Source organism: Argentina silus (assembly GCF_951799395.1).
Source record: "Argentina silus genome assembly, chromosome: X".
Lineage (NCBI taxonomy): Eukaryota > Metazoa > Chordata > Actinopteri > Argentiniformes > Argentinidae > Argentina > Argentina silus.
Genome location: NC_139653.1, coordinates 22,684,468 through 22,707,550, shown reverse-complemented (window position 1 = coordinate 22,707,550; position 23,083 = coordinate 22,684,468). Strand labels below are relative to the sequence as shown.

Sequence of the window (23,083 nt, the reverse complement as noted above, 5' to 3'; positions counted from 1 at the left end):
CACACCTGGGCTGCAGGCGAGCACAGTTTCCCCCTCTAGCATCCCCTTTGAAGAACAGGGAGGCAGCAAGGCACTGTGGACCGGCGAAGAGCGGCGAAGAGTCGGATCACAGCTTTAACGAAGACAATCACAGAGGCACATAGCTCAATCCTCCAAGCGCAAAGAGGGAAGAAGAATATAGTGTACGAGAGCACCAGGGAGGGAGTTAAAAGAAAAAAGAGAGAAAACGGTGAAGACATTAGGCCTCCTACCAGCGGAGAGTTGGACTGGTTTCTCCAAGCTAGTAGCAAATGTTTAACCTTACAACTGACACACAGAAGAGAATTGTTGGAAAGCAGCGGTCAAAGTGTGCGGCGGAAGACGAGAAAGCATAGTTTGGGGGATTGAACGGACCGGGGCATGTGGATATTGGCTTTTATCTTTTTCCAGAGCATCTTGAATGGTAAGTCTAATTTGTTTATCTCAAGGCTCATTAGGCCTATTCCAGTAGTCTGATTTATGGAGAGACACAAAGTATCTGAGGAGGGATAGAGGTCACCTGTGTTACACATGAGAACATTTCATGGTTGCCAATAGGATGTCACCCTTGCTAGGGAGAGAGACGGGCGAGGCATAATGAACTACGCTTTAGTCGTTTAGAGTAAGCTACCTAGCCACTAAGCCATGTCCAGCAGGCCTAGGCTATTTAACTATATGCAACATTAAAATTCACATTAACTGGAAAATGATGTTTCTTTATTTATTCATAGTTCGTTGTATTCTGCAATTGCATATTCCAATACTTGATAGTAAAATTGATTGATGTTGGCTAGCCTTATTTGTTAGTGGCTTGATACAATATTAATAGATGTGACCTTAAGGTTAACAGCTTGATTGTTTTCAATTGCACTCTCTGCATCAAATCAAGTTAAGCTTATGTTGGTTTGATGCCTAGATAGATATCAGACTAACCAAATATGGGCTTCAATAATGAGTGACGTATTTTATATAGCTGGACATTTGGTTTAACCCCCTTCCCCCTGCCCCCCCAAAGATGTATATTTTTCATGTTCAATGTCCTCAAAATAGAAGGATAAAGTCCTATATCAATGATATACAATCTGATCATGTATGATTTTACATCAATTAAATTGAATAGTTCTAATTCATCCAAAAAGTGAGATTTGTGATAAAAGATGGATTTTATATGTATTCAAGGCTTTAAACTTACATTTCCATTACAAATGGCATTTTGTAATGACTGCTGTTAATGAACAGATAACTGTGTATCATTGAGAGAAATATAATATAAATATAATATAATATGATATAAGCCAGCAGCAAATAGTGTTCCAAAAAAGCTTCACAGAGAAGTCATCCAGAAAAATGGGAGAAATGGTCTTACTGAAATTAATGCTGAAAGTAGATAGATAGGCCAAAAACAGAAATATAAAATAAAACAGAAGGGTTATACTGTACCGATTCACATGTCCAATTATTGCTGCAACCCATAAAGAAAGACCAAAATTGGAAATTCTGTATACAATCATTTAAAATAGGTGTGTGTGTGTGTGTGTGTGTGTGTGTGTGTGTGTGTGTGTGTGTGTGTGTGTGGTGTGTGTGTGTGTGTGTGTCTCTGTGTGTTTTGTGTTTCTGTGTGCTTCTATGTGTTTGTTTCTGTGTAATTGTGCAGCTATGAAGTATGAAGCTGATCATCTTGAACAGTAAAATGATACAATTTATTAAGCAAATGGGATCAAATAAACACTTATTTATTGGTTGAAATCCTTTCCTCTGGGAGGGGATTATGGCTAGGCTGGGTGTGTACGGAAAGGGAGAGCTTGGGATGGAGAAAAACAGGGAGGAGAGGAAAGGAAAATAAAATGGAAAGATGCCCTCTAGAAAATGTTGCAGACAATAAGATGGGGATATTTCAGATATGCACGCGAACAGAGCAGAAACCAGCATTGCAATTTTATCATAGAGTTGTAGAGGCAAAAAAAAGACATTGGAGGTTTGGGGTGACTTACATTATAGCACATTTGAGGGGCAGTCATTTTAAATCATTGCCGATGTGACACCCACCCCCAAAAAGTGTAGTATAAATCTATACTTAGTTGAAAAAAACATGGGGGAAAAAAAGATGAATTTGGAAATAATCGTTTTGTATAATCCCTTTTTCAGTACTAAGGCATTTTTCAGTCCAAGGTGCTTATGGACATTGAGATTACTTAATCTCCACTCCATATACAATGGTATCTCCCTCACCATGGCTTCTGTGGAAACTCATAAAAGAACAATAAGGATTCATCGTTAATCATCTTGCTCTGACATTAGATCAACTGTCTAGCAAACCTCTGACCATTTATTGCAAGGGATTTTGTTGAGGGTTTATATAGTAACCTATATAAAATACAAAAGAAAAACGTACTATTTTATAAATGAGAATGGTTATACCTATTTGCAGATGTCCCTAATGTGGCTCTTTTGGCCATTTTAGCCATTTTATATAGACTACAGGTACTACAATATGTTTTCAGAGCTGAGATCTTGTTTTATTTCTCAAATGTGTTATTTGCTTGGATTTCTGAAGATCGTGAGATTATCATGATCATATTTATTGACTGAGCTGACAATGTCAGAATGAACAACCTTGTTACATGACACCTTTCTCTTCTCACAGAGACTTGCTTTTAAGAGTTAGGTCTATCACATGCTCGCTGGCCTGTCTCTATGGAAACCTCCATTATGGTGTTAGGGTAGTGTGAGTTTAGCAATTCTGCATCCCATTTCTCTACCTTCTCCAGAAGTATGTACTTCTACGCTTCCTGGCATGGATTTAAATGGGAATAGACTGGTGTAAGAGCCCATACTTAAATCAATCATATGCTTTTAAATCAAGGTGGGGAAGTGAACACGTGAAAAAAAATGAGATCCAGCATGTATAAGGTTACAGGCTGAGTGAGTGACCTGACAGAGTGATAATTAAGGGAATTTTGAATTTATTGCAAAACAAAAACCACAACTGCAATGTGTACTGGGTTAATATATGTGCAATATTATATTATATATTCTTAAAACCTGATTTTGGACAGTATTAAAACAACATTTACTTCTAAGCTTTGATTCAAGAAAGAGCTCTTTGATTGAAATAAATGTAGTTTAAAATGTAGATTCCTTGTTGCAAAAGATAAAGCTTCCTAGCTTCCTCTTGATCATGGTTTCATTGTGAGCCATTTATACACAAATGTCATTATTGTGAAGTCGTTTTATGATATCAAAATGAAGTACAGATTTTGTTATATTTTTTTTAAATGTTTATTATTGCTACTGAATCTTTAATTATTTTGCCTTCATTTATGAACATTTGTGTAATGGATTACAGTTATAGACATCTTTGGATGGTTGAGAAAACAGGTTTAATTTTGCTCTCTGAAAAATGGTTTTAGGCTAAACTAATTCAAGCTCAAATAAGTCTTATTGTTGATATACATTGTAAATACTGTACTCCATATTATGAGGCAAGGTAACTGACCAAGTTAGAATCCCCTGTCAGTACAATGATTGAGAGACAGACTTGATCAAGACAGTTTGACTCTTTGTGTATGTATTGGAAAGGCTTACATCTTTTTCATCTTCAATAAATGAACATTTAGTCTGAGATTATAAAGTTATGTATACATATCAATTGCATCTTAATCAACATGCCCTTTCTCACAGTAGAGAGATATAAAATATATTTCATAAAAGATTGTCATTGTAGGGCATCTAATAGTAAATACAGTAGCTGCCAACATCACTTAATCTGCCTATTTAGCATGACAACACATTAGTAACCTGAGAAGAACAATGCAATGAAGACTCCAGGCAGACTGATTTAAACTTGATTGTGAGGAACCTGTGTTTCATGGGAGTTAATCTCCTGTGGGCAATTAAGGCAGTGCACTGATTAGGGACCCATCTGTTGGAGTAGTGAGGTGCTCCTCTTGTAATACTTATATCCTTGAATCCTCCATATCTTTTTAAAGATCCTGAGACTTACTGTCTTTTGGTGGCAGTGACCTCATGCAGGCATTGGAGGAGGATTTAGAGAACTCTGCAGAGCAGATCGATATCACTGGAGCGTTTAGCATTTTTGTTTACCAATTAACAATTAGGCTACAATCAGCTGGGTAGAAGAGCTCATACGACCTTGCTATGAAAATGCATACGCCAAGACAATATTATCATATAATTGTACTGTACTTCATAGACATCTACTGTATCTAAAAGGTCAGGTCATACTGTAAATTTTTACGTCTTATTTCTCTTGTTTAAGTAAGATTGTACTCCACCTCTCATGAGAGGGTGTTTGATGGGAAAGCCATCATGGTGGTTGTTATTTTTGAGGAATGGTTGCTAATGCGCAATAATGGATACCCTGATGGGTAATAATGGATCCTCTACTTCATACATCCTTACCGCATAATGAAGATACCTACTAAAGATGTTAAGCAACCGTCTCACAGTCTAATTACTAGAGGGCATTGGAGACTGTGGTATGTTTCACTGAATGTAAAATCTAATTACAAATCAGTCTGTGTCCTTACGGATTATGCTGAAACAGAACAATATAATTGTGTGAGTCTGTGTAAATGGCTTTCACATTGAAATGTTAACAATATTGTTTAACACCGGCTAGAAAACCTCACACAGATGTAGGTATTTAATGAGGCATGTAGAGAGGTGGTAGAGTACATCTGGCAAGGATTCTCTTGTGTTACATATCAGCAAGTTTAATGGATTTTTTTTTTAATCCTCTGAGCACTTTACAAAGTGACATGTTATATTACTAGGGTCATTACAGTGTTACTACACAGGTATGATAGAAGCCTAATGTAAAGTGCTACCAAAGTGGCACATGTAGAGCCCATGTCTGCCGCTCATCCATAAGAGTCTGCATACAATAAACAGTTGTCAGTTGTGTGGTGGGTATTGGGATTCACCTTTGAGACAAAAAATGTCCCTCACAAATTCTGTCACTTAATCCAGTGCCCAAATGCAGCCATGGCCTTGCTTTGAACTACACACAGTTGAGCATTAGCTGGATTGACCCCCTCCTCCCACGATGCACGTGCTCGGCCTGGTGTGGATCACCTTGGAGACTCTCACAGGATGTATCTGGCTGCTCACATTTCGTCTCCCTCGCCTTGTCTTTTTGTCAGCCAGACTTTTGCCTCCTCTTACAATTTCCAATCCCTTGTATATCCCTGTGACAGGTAGACTTCTCCATCAGTCTATTTGTAAATGCACCAACTTACTATACATTTTTCCATATTTTTTTTCCAAGTTATTTTGCCATCAAAGCTTTAGGGGCCTCTGATGCATAGTGCAAATAGTAAAGTAGGCTAAGGGATAACAGAGGCAGGGGTGGATAGACAGAGTGACAGAAAGACAAATGGGTCCAGCTTGGTTTCTCGACATTGTGCTATATTTTTAAACCTGACACAAACCTGTGTGTGTGGTGTGTGTGTGTGTGTGTGTGTGTGTGTGTGTGTGGTGTGTACGTGTGTCTGTGTAGACCCCTAAGAATCCTTTTATGATTGGTCTCTTGGTTGCATCTATCATGCGTGTGCGGGTTCCCAGGAATATGTCACCTTCTGCATTGCTGGTAAATGTCTCAGTAGGGTGTTGCTAGCCCGAGGTTTATTATGTGTTGCTTTCCCTCTCTATCAGCCCTTTCCCAGAAGTGATTATGCTAATTGCTGTTTGATCAGATGATTAAATTATAATTCGATTAATCCCGAGTACTAAATGCTCTGAATACATTTGAGTCTGCTTGGCTGCCTGGCTTTCCAGAGCTAACGCCCCCTGTCACACAGCGAGCACACATGAGAGAGGGATGACCTGAGAGGAGAGGAGTAACATTTATTTTTCAGAAGAGGCGGTGGGTGTAGTTAGGGAGGGGGTGTAGTTAGGGAGGGGGTGTAGTTAGGAAGGGGATAACAAAGCAAGCTGGGAGGGAAAGAGAGGGGGGGCAAGAGAGAGGGATACATGCTGTGCCCCTAAGTGTTGAATAAACATACTTGGTTTACGGATTGGCTGAAATAAATGTTTAATATGATAAGTCCATAAAGATTGTCAAATACGGCTGGAGTATTTAAGTGAGTGTGGCACATAGCAGATTTAAAGGGCCCTGATTATGGGAGCGCTAATAAGATGAGAGAAGCCAGCTGTTATGACATTAGGCCTGACACACTTTGCCAGCTGTTCATCACAGAACTGTCTTTGATAACAGTGGAGTGTGTATCCAAATGCCAAGATGTCATGATGAAGTCACCTGTAGCTAATATTTCACACATTTGGGTCATTGTCTTTCAGATTTTGTCATTTATTGTGGAGTATGTCATTTGTCACATTTGTCTCCATTCCTGATCTTAACTTAGCAAACATACAGGTTGGCAATGGTAATCTAAGATTGCAGAACTGAAATATCCCTGCACCTTAATGTTTGGTGACATAATAAGATGTGTTGACCAGTATGCACAGTCCCCAGTGTATAACCTGGTACCAGTCCCCAGTGTATAACCTGGTACCAGTCCCCAGTGTATAACCTGGTACCAGTCCCCAGTGTATAACCTGGTACCAGTCCCCAGTGTATAACCTGGTACCAGTCCCCAGTGTATAACCTGGTACCAGTCCCCAGTGTATAACCTGGTACCAGTCCCCAGTGTATAACCTGGTACCAGTCCCCAGTGTATAACCTGGTACCAGTCCCCAGTGTATAACCTGGTACCAGTCCCCAGTGTATAACCTGGTACATGTTCCATGTTTTAACATACTGGTACTGTAGGTGAGGGTGATTGCAACAGACATCTGAACAAGAACAACGACAAAAGATTCAGCAAGATGTATCATGTTGCAAGACCAGTGAATGTTAAAACTGGTTGAATCAACAAGTTAGTATTAGCTTATGTTACCCTAAATGTGGAGATAAGCAGGGTATTCTGTCCAGGTATGACAGATTGACCCCTTGCCCTGCCATTGACCTACCTCATGTCACATGTCTCTGCAGGTTGAGTGTTGTATATTGTACCAAATAGCCATTATGAGTGGCTGTTTACTCATCATATGTTTTGATCAAATTAACATTCCATTATGTAAAAGCACAACTCTGAGTAGGAAATATAGGACCATGAAATTGTTATATACCTGTATTATAAAATTGTAATTACTCAAGTAATAACTTTGTATATACATTACATAGTAAATTAGAAATTAGGTAAATGAAATGATGCCACATGCCATACCCTTTTTTATTATATTTGACATAGAGGGAATTGGAGTTAGAAGAGGTGTGTGTCAGAAAAGAGGTTAGATGGGGATTCACACCCACAGTCACTGCTATGTGTCTGTATTCCTCCAGTGCGGGATATCTCAAATGTACACCCCCAGGCTTGGTGGACTGGATAACCTGGATGTCATTAAATCAAGATAGGCTTCATCCATTTAGGTTTAAGCAGCGATTTAGTCCACATATTTACTCCTCCGCATTTAGCCATGCTCTTCACACTACTGCTCAGAGGCTTTGTCAATAGGATTAGCATTAGCTTGCCATAAATAGGGCCTACATCAAGTTGTTTTAATTTGAGTTAATTTGTTTGTGGAGAACCAAGCAATGAACAAATTAGCGACCATTTTCTTCTGTAAATTGCAGAAGAACTGCTGGTACCTTGAACCTATCATCCTCGAAAAGTCAAAAGGCATTGAAGAAGACATTGGCATTGAAGGGGACATTGGCATTGTGTAAGGGTAAAACTGTCTGTATTTTTATGAGCTGAGATTCAACACAAAATTCTTTATTTGATTGAAAATGTTAATATTTTGTCCGGTAAATTGGTACGACTCCTCCTCCACCCTCTAGTGTTCATATTATGTCACAGAATAATATTTCATTCACCATGGTAATTTTTATTCAGCAGTAGTAGCAGCAGAGGGAGCTGCTATAGTTTAGTATAATCCCCCATCAGATTCTCCTCCGTTCATCAGTGGCATAATTTAGACATCAACGTCTGCAGCACGCACATATATCCCCACTGAGATAGGCCTCTTTCCCCTTTTAATGAGCCATCCACTCTCACCCGTTTAAGACATGAAAATAAAACCAGAGGTACACCGTGGGGGCTATGCTTTACCACTTCCTACCCCTCTGACATCAGAGGAGGGATCTGTCTATGCAAATCACCAGTGAGCAGACAGCCACCCCTTTCTTCTGTCATGTCCTGCCTAATATTCATGAAAGCAAATTGGAAGACAGTCATTTGGCAAGTTCCTGTGCATGCTGTAGCCTCTGGGCATAAAAGAGTAATGCTTCCTCACATTGCCCCCTGCCCCCCCCTACCCTTCTCTATCCCCCCCTACCCCCCTCTACCCATGTCCCCTGTCCCTGCTCCTGGTCCCAGGCCACCCCCCAGGCGCAGAGCGGAGTGCTGCCTTAATTATCCAGGCTCCCTGATACAGCCTGTCAAAGTGTAACAGCCTCCCCGTCCTGTCTGCCTGTGTATGCTGACAGCCCAGACAATGGGCTATTCGCTCACCAGACGTGACATGAGTGCCCTATAAAATATGGGGACTCAAATCAATACGCACTCCCACTTTCTCTCACTGTCTCCTTCTCTGTCAGACGAGTTCATGACAGAATGATGGAGAAAATATGGAATTCATGATATTCATGATTCTAGCAACTCTACAATGTTTAAATCATAATTTCCTAAACCAGGACTGGCACTGAAGGAAAAAGGTAACAGCAGCGCGCTATTGTCAATTGTTGTGTTAGTTTTAGCTAGCACACTGTATCATAATGTACTATATGGTATACACATCAACCCAGGAGTGTGATATTACACTGTGGCTGGCCTCGCTTACTGTTCCAACATAACAGAGAGAGAAGGGGTTAGTGCATGCATTCATTTAGTTGGTGTTTGTTTGTTCCATCAGCATGGATTGCACGTTTATTTTAATGAAGCACCTCAGTGGCCCTGAAAGCACTCTGACGGTTGGTTACACACTGTCAGGTGATTAATTATATTGTGTCTGATTGATCAGAGTGTGTGTGTGAGTGAAACTGTTCATGACAACAGTGTGTTGAAATAGTTTTTCATAATGTACCTTTATGTTAATTGTAGGCTTGCTCATCTTGCTCATCTTGCTCATCTTGCTCATCTTGCTCATCTTGCTCATCATGTTCATCAGCTCACTGTATCACAAAAAGGCTGCTGCATCATGGCTACATGATTGAGTTATTTTCTTAATAAAATGAGAAAGGCACCATTAAGTGCTATTGAATATTGATAACAATTGGCAAATTAATATAAGTAATGCATTAGAAATGACTGTTGCTACTCTCAAGTGGTACACAATCAGATTACTGTTCAACTTTACTGTGATTATTCAATGCACTGCTCTGCTCAGTTGCTAACATGAGGTTACATTTCAGTTCACAGCAATGGTTACTTGCCTAAGAATATTCCCAGGTGCCACCAGTTTTCAAGTGAGCCCTGAACAATATCCAAAAATAGAAATACACACATTAAATAGAATAAACACATATTAGGAAAGAGCTAATCCATCGAAATATGTACACTCCTCTATATATGCATTTTAAAAGACAGCTTGTCATCGATCCAAATGCCCAGGTATGAATATGTCCTGCACAGTGCACTCACATTCTGAGCATAGTTCGCCTCTGGCATAAAGGTTGTTTGTTTTTATTGTTAAATACTTGAGTGCTTGAATCCATCACAGGGCCTACCATCGATAAACATCAAAAAAGACAAACCTGTTTGGGGATGTGAATGTGTGTACAATATGCTTTGTGAGTATGTAAACCTCTGCAGCTCCCATGAAGTCCTTCTTTGTTACCTTGTCTTCATGGTGCTCACTGTCATTAGGCCCCCCTTTCTTCTCACTGTAAAAGACAGGTTCAAATAAAATGGTCTTGTCTTTTTTTATTCTTCTTATCCCTCCCGTTTTGCTAAAAGAAAAAAAGCATAATTAATTATAGATGTATATGATGAATTATTGAACAGTGTCACTTATTTCTTCTTAACATTTCTGCTCATAAAAAAGTATGCCAATCATAAATGTCCTCTCTCCGGTTATGTAGGAAGTGGTTAGGTTTCACATGAGTTGTTCATGCATGACAAGCAGAATCTTTAGTGGGGTCTTTGAAGAGGAGGTGTACAGTACTTGGGTTGGCAGAAACCTTTGTAGTGTAACTCATGTAGACCTGCTCAATTAGAGATTAGAGTTGGGCTTAGTGCAGTAACATGGTACCCAGTGAGACTTGACCCACAAGAACCATTGGTTTTATCAAACCAATTTTATGACAGCACTATAGTAAATGTAGTTGCTTTCATGTAGGTTTTGAAATAAGCAATACTGAGCTCACTGCCACCATTCAAAACACAGAGCACGAAGCCTCCACTCCATTTTAGAACACTTATATTGGCAACAACTTGACAATGACTAGTGTACATTTTTTAGTTCACACATCTCTTTCAAATCGTTGAGCATATGCATAGTTTTGTATTGATGATATTGAATAGCCAGTCCTGTTGTGGCATAACTGTCTAGACTCTAGCTAGTGTAATAACAGTAAGGCTAATCAGGTGTGCTCTAACATGAGCAATTAATAATTAATCCAAATGAGCATACATTATACTGTAGTTGCAGTAACACTTGTTGTCTCTTGGAGGCTACAGTAAATTATACCTTGGTCCATCAAAATTCAAGCCTTCCACCAGATAGTACCACGGCAACAGCTCAACATCCATCAAACAGATTTCCCTTGATGAACAGAAAGAGGAAAATTATGAGAGAAAAGTGTGTGTCCTGGGTAGCCCTCACTGTTGGAAGTCATTGGCATTACACTGCTAGTCTCAGGATAGCCAGAACACTCCTGAGTGTGTGACAGCACCTGTGGGTGTGTGCGTCATGAGTCAGTCCTCTGTGAGGCTGCCATTGACAGGTTTATCTAGCAGAGAAGTTAATGCTGAGCTAGCGCCGTTGCCCATGAATGAGTAAACAGACTGGGATTCTTTCATGCCGCCTCTGTTGTGCCTCCGCCATACCCACCGCTGTCTGAGTCATGTGCCACATGCTTAGTGCTCACCAACAGAGATTGATGTGCCACTTGACTACTAAAGCTGAGAATGTTTTACTACCAATTTGTTGTGTTTTCATTAGCGCCTACTAGTTTTTGCATTTGATTGGTGTCAGAATACCTCTAATTTTGATACTACTGGTAGTTTATACTGGAATAAATACACTGTACCTGTATATAGTAAACAAAGTGATCCTCAAATCAAGGGCAAAACTTCTTCAACTTATTATGACCTCATTTTCAGCAGTTCACTTTGCTGTTGTTATTTGTTGTTGGTGTACAGTATATCTGTTTGTGTGTTCTTGTATTAGGACGTGTGTGTGTGTGTGTGTTTGTGTGCATGTACGTGTGCGCTTGTGCGTGTGTGTGTGTGTGGAGTGACGCTTTGGGGGTCAAAACTGCTGGAGCAGAGAGAGGGTGGAAACTGCTGCGATTTAAAATCTTGTTAGAAATGTATGGAGTGCTAAAATGTTTTATCCCCAGGGATAAAACAGGGACTAGCCAGCTGCCAGTCATAAGCCATTTACTGTTACAGTGTAGGCCCTGAGTCTGACACCAGACTGAGATTCAGTCCAGGCAGCTAGGCAGCGGGCCACACTCTGGTCCCACTTTGCTCTTGTTGTTTTTTTCTCCAAAGGAGGCTACGGCACACACTTGCTCATCATAAGACCTAGTCTACTTTTGTTTGTTAGTTGCTTGGTCACTTAAAACAAAGCTGGGGACATGTTCAATGCTTTATGTAAATAATTGACATTCCTTTAGCACTTTGATTTAATTTTATGTTATAGTATGACTGTACATTAAGGTGTATAAAGGGATGAATCATGAATAAGGGTCCAAATCAGAGGCAATACAACATCAGGGCTATAGTAACTCTACAAAAAAACACTGATTTGGTCTCACAGTAGCAGAGTTGATAACTGATAATGTAGCAAGCATTCATTCAACCTATTGAAGTGATGACATTGTTGTGCCATTTATGTTGTGTGTTCTATTTGTTCTCTTTTCTTGCAGTTTTCAGTGAAGATCTACGTTCCAGCTTATATTTTGTCAATGCATCTCTGCAAGAGGTAGTGTTTGCCAGCACAACAGGGACCTTGGTGCCCTGTCCCGCTGCGGGTGTGCCCCCCGCCTCACTGCGCTGGTACCTGGCCACCGGAGAGGAGATCTACGATGTGCCAGGGATCCGCCACGTGCACCCCAATGGCACCCTTCAGATCTTCAACTTCCTACCCTCCAGCTTTAGTAAACTAATCCATGACAATACCTACTATTGCACAGCTGAGAATCCATCAGGGAAAATAAGAAGCCAAGATGTGCACATTAAAGCCGGTAAGTGGAGGTTTTAAACTATGCATGTCAGAATACCTTTTTTGGAAGTAATTTTTAGATTTACGTAAGTATGGTGAAGATTCATCACTCATTGAAGTTATTATACAGTACAGTTTATTAATTATGTTGCCCGCTTTACATTTTTAATCTGCATGTCTTGTTTTGATTAGCAAACACGCTTTTCCCTAAAGCCAGCCCTCTTGTCATCCACAGTATTTCGAGAACCCTATACAGTCCGTGTGGAGGACCAGAGAGCCATGAGAGGCAATGTAGCGGTTTTCAAGTGCATTATCCCTGTCTCTGTGGAGGCTTACGTCACTGTTGTATCATGGGAGAAAGACACAGTCTCACTCGTCTCAGGTAGGACATTGAGCTCACAATTCAGGCTGGTATTAGGGGGTATTTTACAATACAGTTTAGCTAGTTGGAATTTAGTTTGATTTTTCTTTTCAATTTTCAATTTCTTTTCAATTTCAACTTATGTAGTTTTGAGATTTAGTGGCTGACAACAAAATCATAGTTTACATTGGGATTGCTTTGGCTCCCCAAGGTTTCTGTGTGGATGCACTTCCCATTTTCTGTGTGCTTTGGCTACTCATCTGCTTGTTATCCAAGTCAGCCATTATTGAGTCTCTTACCAGCCAAATGAGAGTGATGTCTGTCACATTGAATTGCTGTGCCCCACCCCACCATTTTGGCTTCACCACAGTAAAGACGGCCAGTTATTGGCCCAGCTACAGTACCCCCCTTGATTAATACCTGAGTGCACAGATATTACACATCTGTTAAATGTAACACTCTTCTCTTTTTATTGTTCCCCATGGATTGTTTAGAAAACTGTAGATAATCCCTTTCATGTCATTTGACAGAGGGCAGATTCTGGGACATGTTTTGGTAACATTTTTAGTGAGAAATTTAACTCATGAGGAAATCCAAATGAATGATGATTAGATGATAGCATGGCTGTTGATATACCGTAGATGTGCTTATACAGTAAAACAGGGGTTGGCGCTGTAGTGGCTCCAGCATATTCAGTGAGTTTAGGTCATTTAGTAGTGGGGTCAAGAAAATTGACTTTAACTGCTAGGTAGCCACGTCATGTGTAGAGATGGATTTAACTGACTAGGAGTACTTTTGTGCATTAATACCAACAGATATAGGATTTTCCTTGTTTATTTCAATAACTGTCAAGCCACTTGAGACCTGTCAAAAGCATCAGCACGGTCAGAATCACTGCTCTCTCACTGCTAAATAATTGATGATGGAATCGGATGCATGAGCAAATGCACCAAGAGTGTTATGGAGAGTGTATGTTTACTCCACAAGCAAGGGCTATTAAGTCTACAAAGTACGTAATATATATTAGGAACTTTGTAATTCCTCCTTCTCAACCCTCACCACTCCCCTAGTCAAGTCTCAACCCTGCACAAGTCAAGCGTCACCCCTCATCATCAACCCTTCCCCCCTGCATTGGTCAGGTATCACCCCTGCACAATTGTATTACTTCAATTACTTTATTTCAGTGAATAAAATACACAACAAGGGGATTTGAGGGATTATAAATAATTGGTAAAATTGTTAGAGGGGCAATCTGGGATTTAAGCAACAACAAAGCGGTCACTCCAACACTTTTTTGGTAAATAGCTGAGGGACGGGGGTGGACAAATGTAACCACTGTCAAATTCATAGAGGGAGGCGGATGCACTGACCATCCATGTGGGAGGGGTGAGATTTAAGGAGGAGCGGTGACGCTTGACTAGTGCATGGTTGAGGCTTGACCAATGCAGTGGTGAAGGTTTAGAGAGGTGAGGCTTGACTAGTGCAGGGGTGAAGGTTTAGAGAGGTGAGGCTTGACCAATGCAGGGGTGAAGGTTTAGAGAGGTGAGGCTTGACCAATGCAGGGGTGAAGGTTTAGAGAGGTGAGGCTTGACTAGTGCAGGGGTGAAGGTTTAGAGAGGTGAGGCTTGACTAGTGCAGGGGTGAAGGTTTAGAGAGGTGAGGCTTGACTAGTGCAGGGGTGAAGGTTTAGAGAGGTGAGGCTTGACTAGTGCAGGGGTGAAGGTTTAGAGAGGTGAGGCTTGACTAGTGCAGGGGTGATACCTGACCAATGCAGGCAGGGATGAGGGTTGAGGAGGAGGAGTGATGCTTGACTAGTGCAGGGTTGAGACTTGACTGGGGCAGGGTTGAGAAGGAGGAATGATGATGTTCCTAATATATATTCCGTAACAAAGGTGTACTGTATGTCTGTGTGTGTGTGTGTGTGTGTGTGTGTGTGTGTGTGTGTGTGTGTGTGTGTGTGTGTGTGTGTGTGTGTGTGAGTGTGTGGGTGGGTGGGTGGTTATAGATGTGTGTCTGTGTGTATGAGAGAGACTGAGAAAGAGAAAACACGCATGAGGACATCAACAGGGCTTAACAATGGAATCTCAGAGCAGTTTGACCCAGCCTTTTTTTCTTTGAGGGGTTCCAACATTGCACTTTGAATTTTTCATGAACGAAGACTTGGTCTCAATGGACACAAAATAAAGCTATCCCACCACGGCACTAAATTATTTATCTCAGGCTTTTGTTGGGAACAGTAACATCAAGCACACATCCTCACCCTTTCTACACAATGCTACACAATGTGACCCAGTAAGGAAGGAACTCAATGCCCAAAACACATTCTGCTCACATTGTCTTGAATATTGTGAACAGCTTGAAAATGTGTTATTCTTTACAAAAAGCTAGCCCGTCATGGCAACTGTTATACATTAACAAGTGGTTGCTATCAGCAGCTTATTATAAATGTGGCTTTTTCAATCATTTATTTGTTTTTTTTCATTAAGATATTGATGTATTTTGTTTTTATCAATTGTATAAATCATCTATAAACCCCTCAAAGAGTGGTTAGTTACCATTTATATTAACTTTGGGACTTGCATGTACTGTATGGCTCATCTGTGAATTTCCAGCAATTCATGTCAGGGGAAAAATGTGTCTAATTACAAACTAGGCCCTGTCTTAATTAATCAACTGTGATTGAAAAGTTAATTACAATATGAATTACCTCTCAAAATAAGGACTGCTTAGTAGTCATTTGAAATGGGCCGCTTTCAAACTGAATGAGCTGCACAACTCGCAAGCCATAATGTTGCCACTAACTTACCATTAACTCATCATGCATTTCAAAATGGTCCTGGCCGTGCGCTTTCAAATGCACGGTTGCGCTTGGCTCCTCTCTTCGCTTTTGATAAACAATTGAGGGAGCTAATAGAGAGATGAAAGAGAAAAGCTGAGGGGGGTTTGCATCACATCCTACGGTGTTGCTGCCTTTTATGCAGGATGCCTAATGCATCTCCGCTTTTTTATGTGTGTGTATCAAGTGGTAGGGCTGTTGAATACGGATGGGCTGGGATGGCACATCTTTTTGTCTTTCCCATCTGTTTTTCTTTTGTCTCTCACCTTTCACATGTAAGCCAATTTAATGAGGTGGCCTTGATGGAAAAAAGCCTGATAAAAACTCGCTCTCTAGTACTGAAAGGGATGAATAGGCCTACAACATTTTGTCATTCAGGATTGCATTCTCCTTGTAAGGCGATGTAGTGCAATTATGAATCCTGTGGTCATATACTCTTGCCCTCTTCCTCTTCTCTCTTTTCTCTGGCTCCTCTTTATTGTTTTGCCTGATAGGCAGAGGTCTGCTTTGCCGCAGTCGGTGAGCTCATTCAGAGCATTGCCCTGCATAGAATATCAACAGCTCTATTCCATCTCTCCCAGAGATGGAAATTCATTCTACACTTATATAGTTGAAAGGCTACCGCTCCCGAAGACTTTAGAAATCTACTGTAAGCCTATGTGTATGATCTAGGCAGCGGTCATTCTTGGGATCATTATTTACAAACATTTATGTACATTCATACAGTATTATGTGGTCCAAAACCTCTGAAAGTTGTACGTTTTGATATTAATGTTTAAAGTTAAGAGTTTTCGTAATTTTGGCAACATCTGGGTAACTGACTTGTATCTTTGGTAACTTAACGTTGTTAACCTAGCAACAATCAATTACTGCTTTGTTTCTGAGTTTCAGCATGCACATTTCAGCTAATGCATAGTTGCACAGAAGTATAGTATTGCCAAAGTGCCTCTCTTGCTTGATAGCTACAGCTCTGGAAAAAATTAAGAGACCACTGCAAAGTTATCAGTTTCTCTGGTTTTACTATTTATAGGTATGTGTTTGAGTATAAACTATTGACAACATTTCTCCCAAATTCCAAATAAAAATATTGTCATTTAGAGCATTTAAGAAATGCAGAAAATGACAACTGGTCAAAATAACAAAAAAGATGCAGTGTTTTCAGATCTCGAATAATGCAAAGAAAACAATGATAATGCTTTAACTTAGGAAGAGTTCAGAAATCAATATTTGGTGGAATAACCCTGATTTACAATCACAGCTTTCATGCGTCTTGGCATGCTCTCCACCAATCTTTCACATTGCTGTTGGGTGACTTTATGCCACTCCTGGCGCAAAAATTCGAGCAGCTCGGCTTTGTTTGATGGCTTGTGACCATCCATTTTCCTCTTGATCACATTCCAGAGGTTTTCAATGGGGTTCAGGTCCAGAGATTGGGCTGGCCATGACAGGGTTTTGATCTGGTGGTCCTCCATCCACACCTTGATTGACCTGGCTGTGTGGCATGGAGCATTGTCCTGCTGGAAAAAACAATCCTCAGAGTTGGGGAACATTGTCAGAGCAGAAGGAAGCAAGTTTTCTTCCAGGACAACTTTGTACGTGGCTTGATTCATGCGTCCTCCACAAAGACCAATCTGCCCGATTCCAGCCTTGCTGAAACACCCCCAAATCATCACCGATCCTCCACCAAATTTCACAGTAGGTGCGTGACACTGTGGCTTGTAGGCCTCTCCAGGTCTTCGTCTAACCATTAGACTACCAGGTGTTGGGCAAAGCTGAAAATTGGACTCATCAGAGAAGATGACCTTACTCCAGTCCTCTACAGTCCAATCCTTATGGTCTTTTGCAAATCTCAGCCTGGCTCTTCTCTGCTTCTCGTTGATGAAGAGCTTTTTTCTAGCTTTGCACGACTTCAGCCCTGCCCCTAGGAGACTGTTTCGAACCGTCCTCGCCGTGCACTTCACCCCAGCTGCCGTTTGTCATTCTTTTTGTAGGTCACTTGATGTCATCCTATGGTTATTGAGTGACATTCAAATGAATTGGCGGTCATCCTGGTGAGTGGAAAGTCGTTTTTGCCCTCTGCCGGTCTGTAGCTTTGTTGTCCCTAATGTCTGCTGCTTGACCTTGTTCTTATGAACTGCCGTCTTTGAAATGTTAAGGATGGAAGCAACCTGAAACTCACTGTATCCCTCTGCCAGTAAAGCCAGAATTGAACCTTTCTTTTCCTCACTCAAAACTTTTCTTTTCAACTCTTTTGGCATGGTCAATAGTTATTTTTTTTATTCCAATTACTTTTGAAGGTACTAGTAGCACTGTTTTTGCCATCCAGCTGGTCCTATTGCAAGGGGATAGTGATGACCACAGCGGTGTTTTTTTATACTTTTCCTCATTAAATAAGATTTGGTTCAGGTGATCACCTAATCAGTACCTCATTAAGTAGAATGAGGTGTGCCTGTATTGGAATTCAACAGACACAGGAATGAAATGGCTGCCACACATGTAGAGATGCTGATTTAAGAAAGAATTGGAGTGGTCATAGAGGTAACACAACAGAAGAGGGTGGCCTTTAGACTAAAATGTGTTGTCATCTATTTAGGTTATTAGACTCCCTCTTGAGAAAATATAACATCTGGGTTGGGGCAAATTTGTGAATCGAACATTTCCCATTATTTTCCATGAGGATATTTAAATTAAAGAATTGACATTTTCATTGATCCCAACACTGATAGATCATATATGTTGTAGAGTATATTCTGCTCTAAACAATATTCAGTTGTGTTTGACTTTGGTTTACTGTACAGGTACTTTAGCAGTTGTTCTTTGTAAGCAATAATTACTGTATGTTTCCAACCACAGAGCACTGTCAGAGTATGACCCACAGCACAAGAGCACAGACACAGACAGACAGACAGATGGACATACAACAGACATACACACAGACAGACGGACAGACGGACAGACAGACAGACAGACAGACAGACAGACAGACAGACAGACAGACAGACAGACAGACAGACAGAGGGTCTGTGTCTGGCGAGACGGCCATTGTCTTCTTTTGCTGGGAGTGAAAGTAGTGTCCTCTGGTGCCTGGAGATAGTGCTTTCTCATCAGAACAAACACAGGAAACTTTCATCTTTTCAAGCTGAACATTAAGCTGGAGATGGTGGAAGGGAAGCTTTTCTCAAGCACTAAGGCACAGGCTTATTACCAGGCTGGAGGAGAGGGATGACTAAGCCTCTCCCTCTTCCTTTCCTTTCCTTCTCCTTCTCTCTCTCTCTCTCTCTCTCTCTCTCTCCCCCCTCTCTCTCTCCTCCTTCACTTCCTCATAAGAAATGTTATTGACAATGTTACTTTGAATCTTATTGATGAATACATACTGAGAAGCTTTTCTTGTTTTTCATGGTTAATACCATACAGCAGGTATAACAATACAAATATTGACTCACTGCACTGATCATATAGGGTGAACAGTGTTTGGAGAGAGCCTTACTGTTGTACTGATGTAGTGTTAAATCTGTACTCAAGATGATCAATGAGCCTCATACACTGTACTGGCCCTGACTGTCAGCCTCCTCCACTGCAACCAGCTTGGCAGAAGGCAAATGCAACCATCCAATGCTCAGAGCATTCAAATATCTGCAGATATTCAGTCATATTTATGTGGGTTTCTTCACATGTATGTACTTTACACCTAACTGTTGAAATGCCTTCTGAAATGACACTGCTGTCATAATTGCTCACCCTAATTCAAGGTACTTGAGGGGCGCTAATCAAATTGAATTGAGGAGAGTTTTCCTTCTAATAGCATCAGTGTCTTAAAAAGCCCAATCCCAGTAATGTCTGAGATGCCCTTAAAGAGGCTACAGTAGGGAAGGTATCACACAGCAGGGATTTATCAAGCCGGCACCATAGCACCTCCCCATCTTTCACTGGGATTGACAGAGAGCGTACCTACAGGCAGGGAGAGACGGGGCTGTAAATTCAACACAGATCCAGCCCAAAGTCAGCCCAACCTTGAAAGGAGGGCAGAGCTGCAGAAATAAGCTCTTTACTGGTTCTCTCGCTCCACCAGGGACGAATGGATGGATGGACAGATGGACAGACGGACAAGACAGGGAGGAGAGGAGGGGAGAGGAGAGGAGAGGAGAGGAGAGGAGAGGAGAGGAGAGGAGAGGAGAGTGGGCGAGGCCCAAACCTTTTTCCTTGGTAAACAAGAGCCTCCCAAGACTGCGTCAGATAGGCTGCATTGTTACCCCTCTCTCTCTCTCTGACACACAGAGAGAGAGAGAGAGAGATGGAGAGAGAGATGGAGACAAACAGAGAGGTGGGGAGAGAGAGAGATAGAGAGACTCTCCATCTTGTTGTCGGGGGCTGGAAATTTTTAAAAAATAGGTCAAGGCTCAAGGAAGGAGAGCAGGATCCCCATATAACAACAGAGCAGTTGAGAAGCAATCCTGGGATACTGTGTGCGTGTGTGTGTGCGTGTGCATGTGCGTGTGCGTGTGCGTGTGTGTGCGTGCGCGCATTCACGTGTGCCTGCTATTACTGCTATGAAACAACACATCTCATCATTTTATTCCTTCTCCTTTCAGAGTAGCAGCAACTGAAATGCTGACCCTCGTCCTCATCCCAGTTCATAGTCTTCTCATGCACACCAGCTGGAAAACTTGGGGAGATGGGGTGTTTGGGGCGTGTGTGTGTGTGTGTGTGTGTGTGTGTGTGTGTGTGTGTGTGGCGCAGAGGGGGGTTGCAGAAGGATACATTCCAGAAAAAATGGCCAAGAAAAATCAATACCTGCATTAATCAGGTGGCAGCCAGTGTGAATTATGGGAACATGAATTGAAGGATGAATTTGTGCATTTGCAGCATGGGTGCTGTGTGAAGGGGTCTGAGGAACTGGTGGTGAATAGACCCCTTTATATGGGACTGAACAGAAGACAAGATGCTATGTTTATCTAAATGTACATATATCACATAGAGCTGGAGTTTTTACAGTAGGGTTAGTTAGTTTATTACACAAGTATTATGTCTACCGTCAAAAACAGCAGCTATGTTTTCATCAGACATAAACCTTTATTGACCCATCTCTCAATATGAACCAGTTACATTTTTTTTCTCATATTCTTTTCAGTAGTGGGGATGGTACTATCTGTGCTATTGCTGTCTGTAATTGCTTTTCTGTGGTGGGGGCTGATTAAGATGATAAGTGGTTGTTTGCATTATAGTGGAGTGTTGTTGTTAAGCATGGAGGATTATCATATTGTATAACATGAGAGCAACACATAGTCTATGTTGTGCACTCACCTCACCTTTTAACCAGAGGTACATAATGAAAGAGTTGTGAGTATTACTGTAGATAATTTATTTTTAATTGATAGAATGACTTTCAATTGATAGAATGAGTGAGATTTCATGCTGATAGTGTACGGCTCGGTCACACCGTTATATTCCATAAGGGAGCAGAAAACAAACATATCCTGCTCTGAGCTTGGCCAGGCGGTCTAACATCAGTGTTGACTGATAAATAAGAGCAATATGGCAGTGATTAGGGCCATTTAGGATGAGAATTATTAGGCAGGGATGTGTGGAGCGCAAGGGACTAAGCATGGTTTAATCTTTAACAAGCAGTGATGGGTTTATGGTATGTAGCCGTTTGGCAGCAATCATCTGAACGAGCCTTCCCAGGGCTTATGGATTACACTGTTCTGCTGGACTGGACCCAGGCCAGGACACAACATGGCAGCAAGCCAAGACACAGATTAGTAATACGTGTGGCGTGAGCTAATTACGGGCGGAACAACCAATTAATTTCTGTTTATAAACTCCCTAGATTTGGGTTTATGTTTACCCGTGGTGCCACGGGTGGGCGTCGCCTGGTTGGGGCGTGTTGGTGGCAGCGGGTGGTGGGGGTCATGTTGGGACTCTCACATATGGTCCGCAGTAGAGGCCAATTGATGTTCAATCACATCCCAGAATGCAACAGTGTCTGATCCCGTCTTAAAAGCGTCTTAAAGAAACTAAAGCACCCTCACGGACCAAGGGGATTTCTTTCTTTCCTCCATCCAATCTGAGATTAATGCATCTTCTTATTCTCCTCTCAGGGTGGTAAATCTAGAAAAATACAGTAAATCGCATTTAGCCTCTTAAACTTTCACACGAAAGCTGTGAGCCATTATGCACACACTGGGTCCCTTAGCACTGATTAGAAACATTCAAAGTATTAAGGACGTCGAAAGAAACTAATCAACATTAGTGTGTCACTGTTCATGTGCAACAAAGAAAATATCTAAGACAACAAATGTCACTGCAAAATAGGCTGAAATCTTTTTGGACTGGAATTTCCATTACATGTTGTACAGTTTCCTCAAATGTTTCATAGAATAACATTTTCTAATCAGCAACTGTAGACCCAAAATGTGACTACAGTGTACCAGTGCCTCTAGTTTGCTGCTGCAGTGTTTGAATTGGTTTGAGGTGGCCCTGTCTTGATGTAAGAGGTATCAACCTTCATCACCCCCTTTTTCCCAATAGACCATCACAACCTCCCCTTGCCCCTCTCTCCTCTCCCCAGCACTAACCCCAAGGTCATAGACAAAGTGCACCAGAAGGATATCTTTGACTTCTCCTTGTGTCTCAACCTGCTACAGTAGGCACACAAAATCTTGAAAATAACACCCTAGTTCCATGTTTACTTTGTGGCGCTGGTCAAAAGTAATGCACTATATATTGTAGAATGTCTCCTGAGATGTCATTCATGTCTCCCCTGAGAGTGAGTGTTCCCCTGAGTCAGACCTGTGGTGTGACAGTATGTTTGTGTTCATGCTGCCTAAGGTGTGGTTCCTCAATAGGAGAGTATAGCGATCAGCGTTAACAGATATATTCTAGAGAGTATGCAGGAAGCTCAGGATCTCTCTCTCCATTAGTCCTGATGAGGGTCATTAGTAAGGGGAGGTGTCATGCCTCAGGAGGTCCTTGAGTTGCTCCTGCTGGCAGTCTATCACAAAGATACGGATGATCTAGAGACACTGTTCTATGTCTATATTGTGATTAGCAAAATAAGACCACCGGACCAGGCAAAATGGTGACTGAGAAATCAGGTGATGTTCCCAAAGTAGGCATTGGATTGCTTTTTGAAATGTTGGAGTATGTCATGCCCACACTTATCCCAACGATTAGCACTGCTGCCACCGTCCACATATTGCCCCTACAGGTATAGAGATGAACCACCAGGCTGTCAAGTCCAACTATCACCTCGTCTACCTTGCTTCTCTTTCCCATCTTATTCAATAGATAAATACAACATATGATATGAGTGGGATTCCACTCTTCTTTTGAAGAAAAAAAAGATGTCACAAGTTGGTGACCGTGGAGACTGGCCTTTGACAGACATAGCCTGCAATCTTCACATCTGCGTAGGAGTTCAGTCAGCCAATCAGAGCGGCTCCTGCAGCTGCACA

General features: G+C 41.4%; 1 protein-coding gene across 2 annotated transcripts in view; it reads left to right on the top strand.

Annotated features, from left to right (window-relative positions):
- Window positions 1-399: 399 nt before the first annotated feature.
- The window catches only part of dscamb (Down syndrome cell adhesion molecule b), a gene marked incomplete at both ends in the record, with an annotated part of 106,651 nt that continues 83,967 nt past the window's right edge, over window positions 400-23,083 (top strand). For both annotated transcript variants that reach the window (XM_083695881.1, XM_083695880.1), the window contains 3 exons: window positions 400-442; window positions 12,137-12,454; window positions 12,668-12,814. In XM_083695881.1, the coding sequence (XP_083552007.1) occupies window positions 400-442; window positions 12,137-12,454; window positions 12,668-12,814 (508 nt within the window). The remainder of the gene's footprint in view (window positions 443-12,136; window positions 12,455-12,667; window positions 12,815-23,083) is intronic.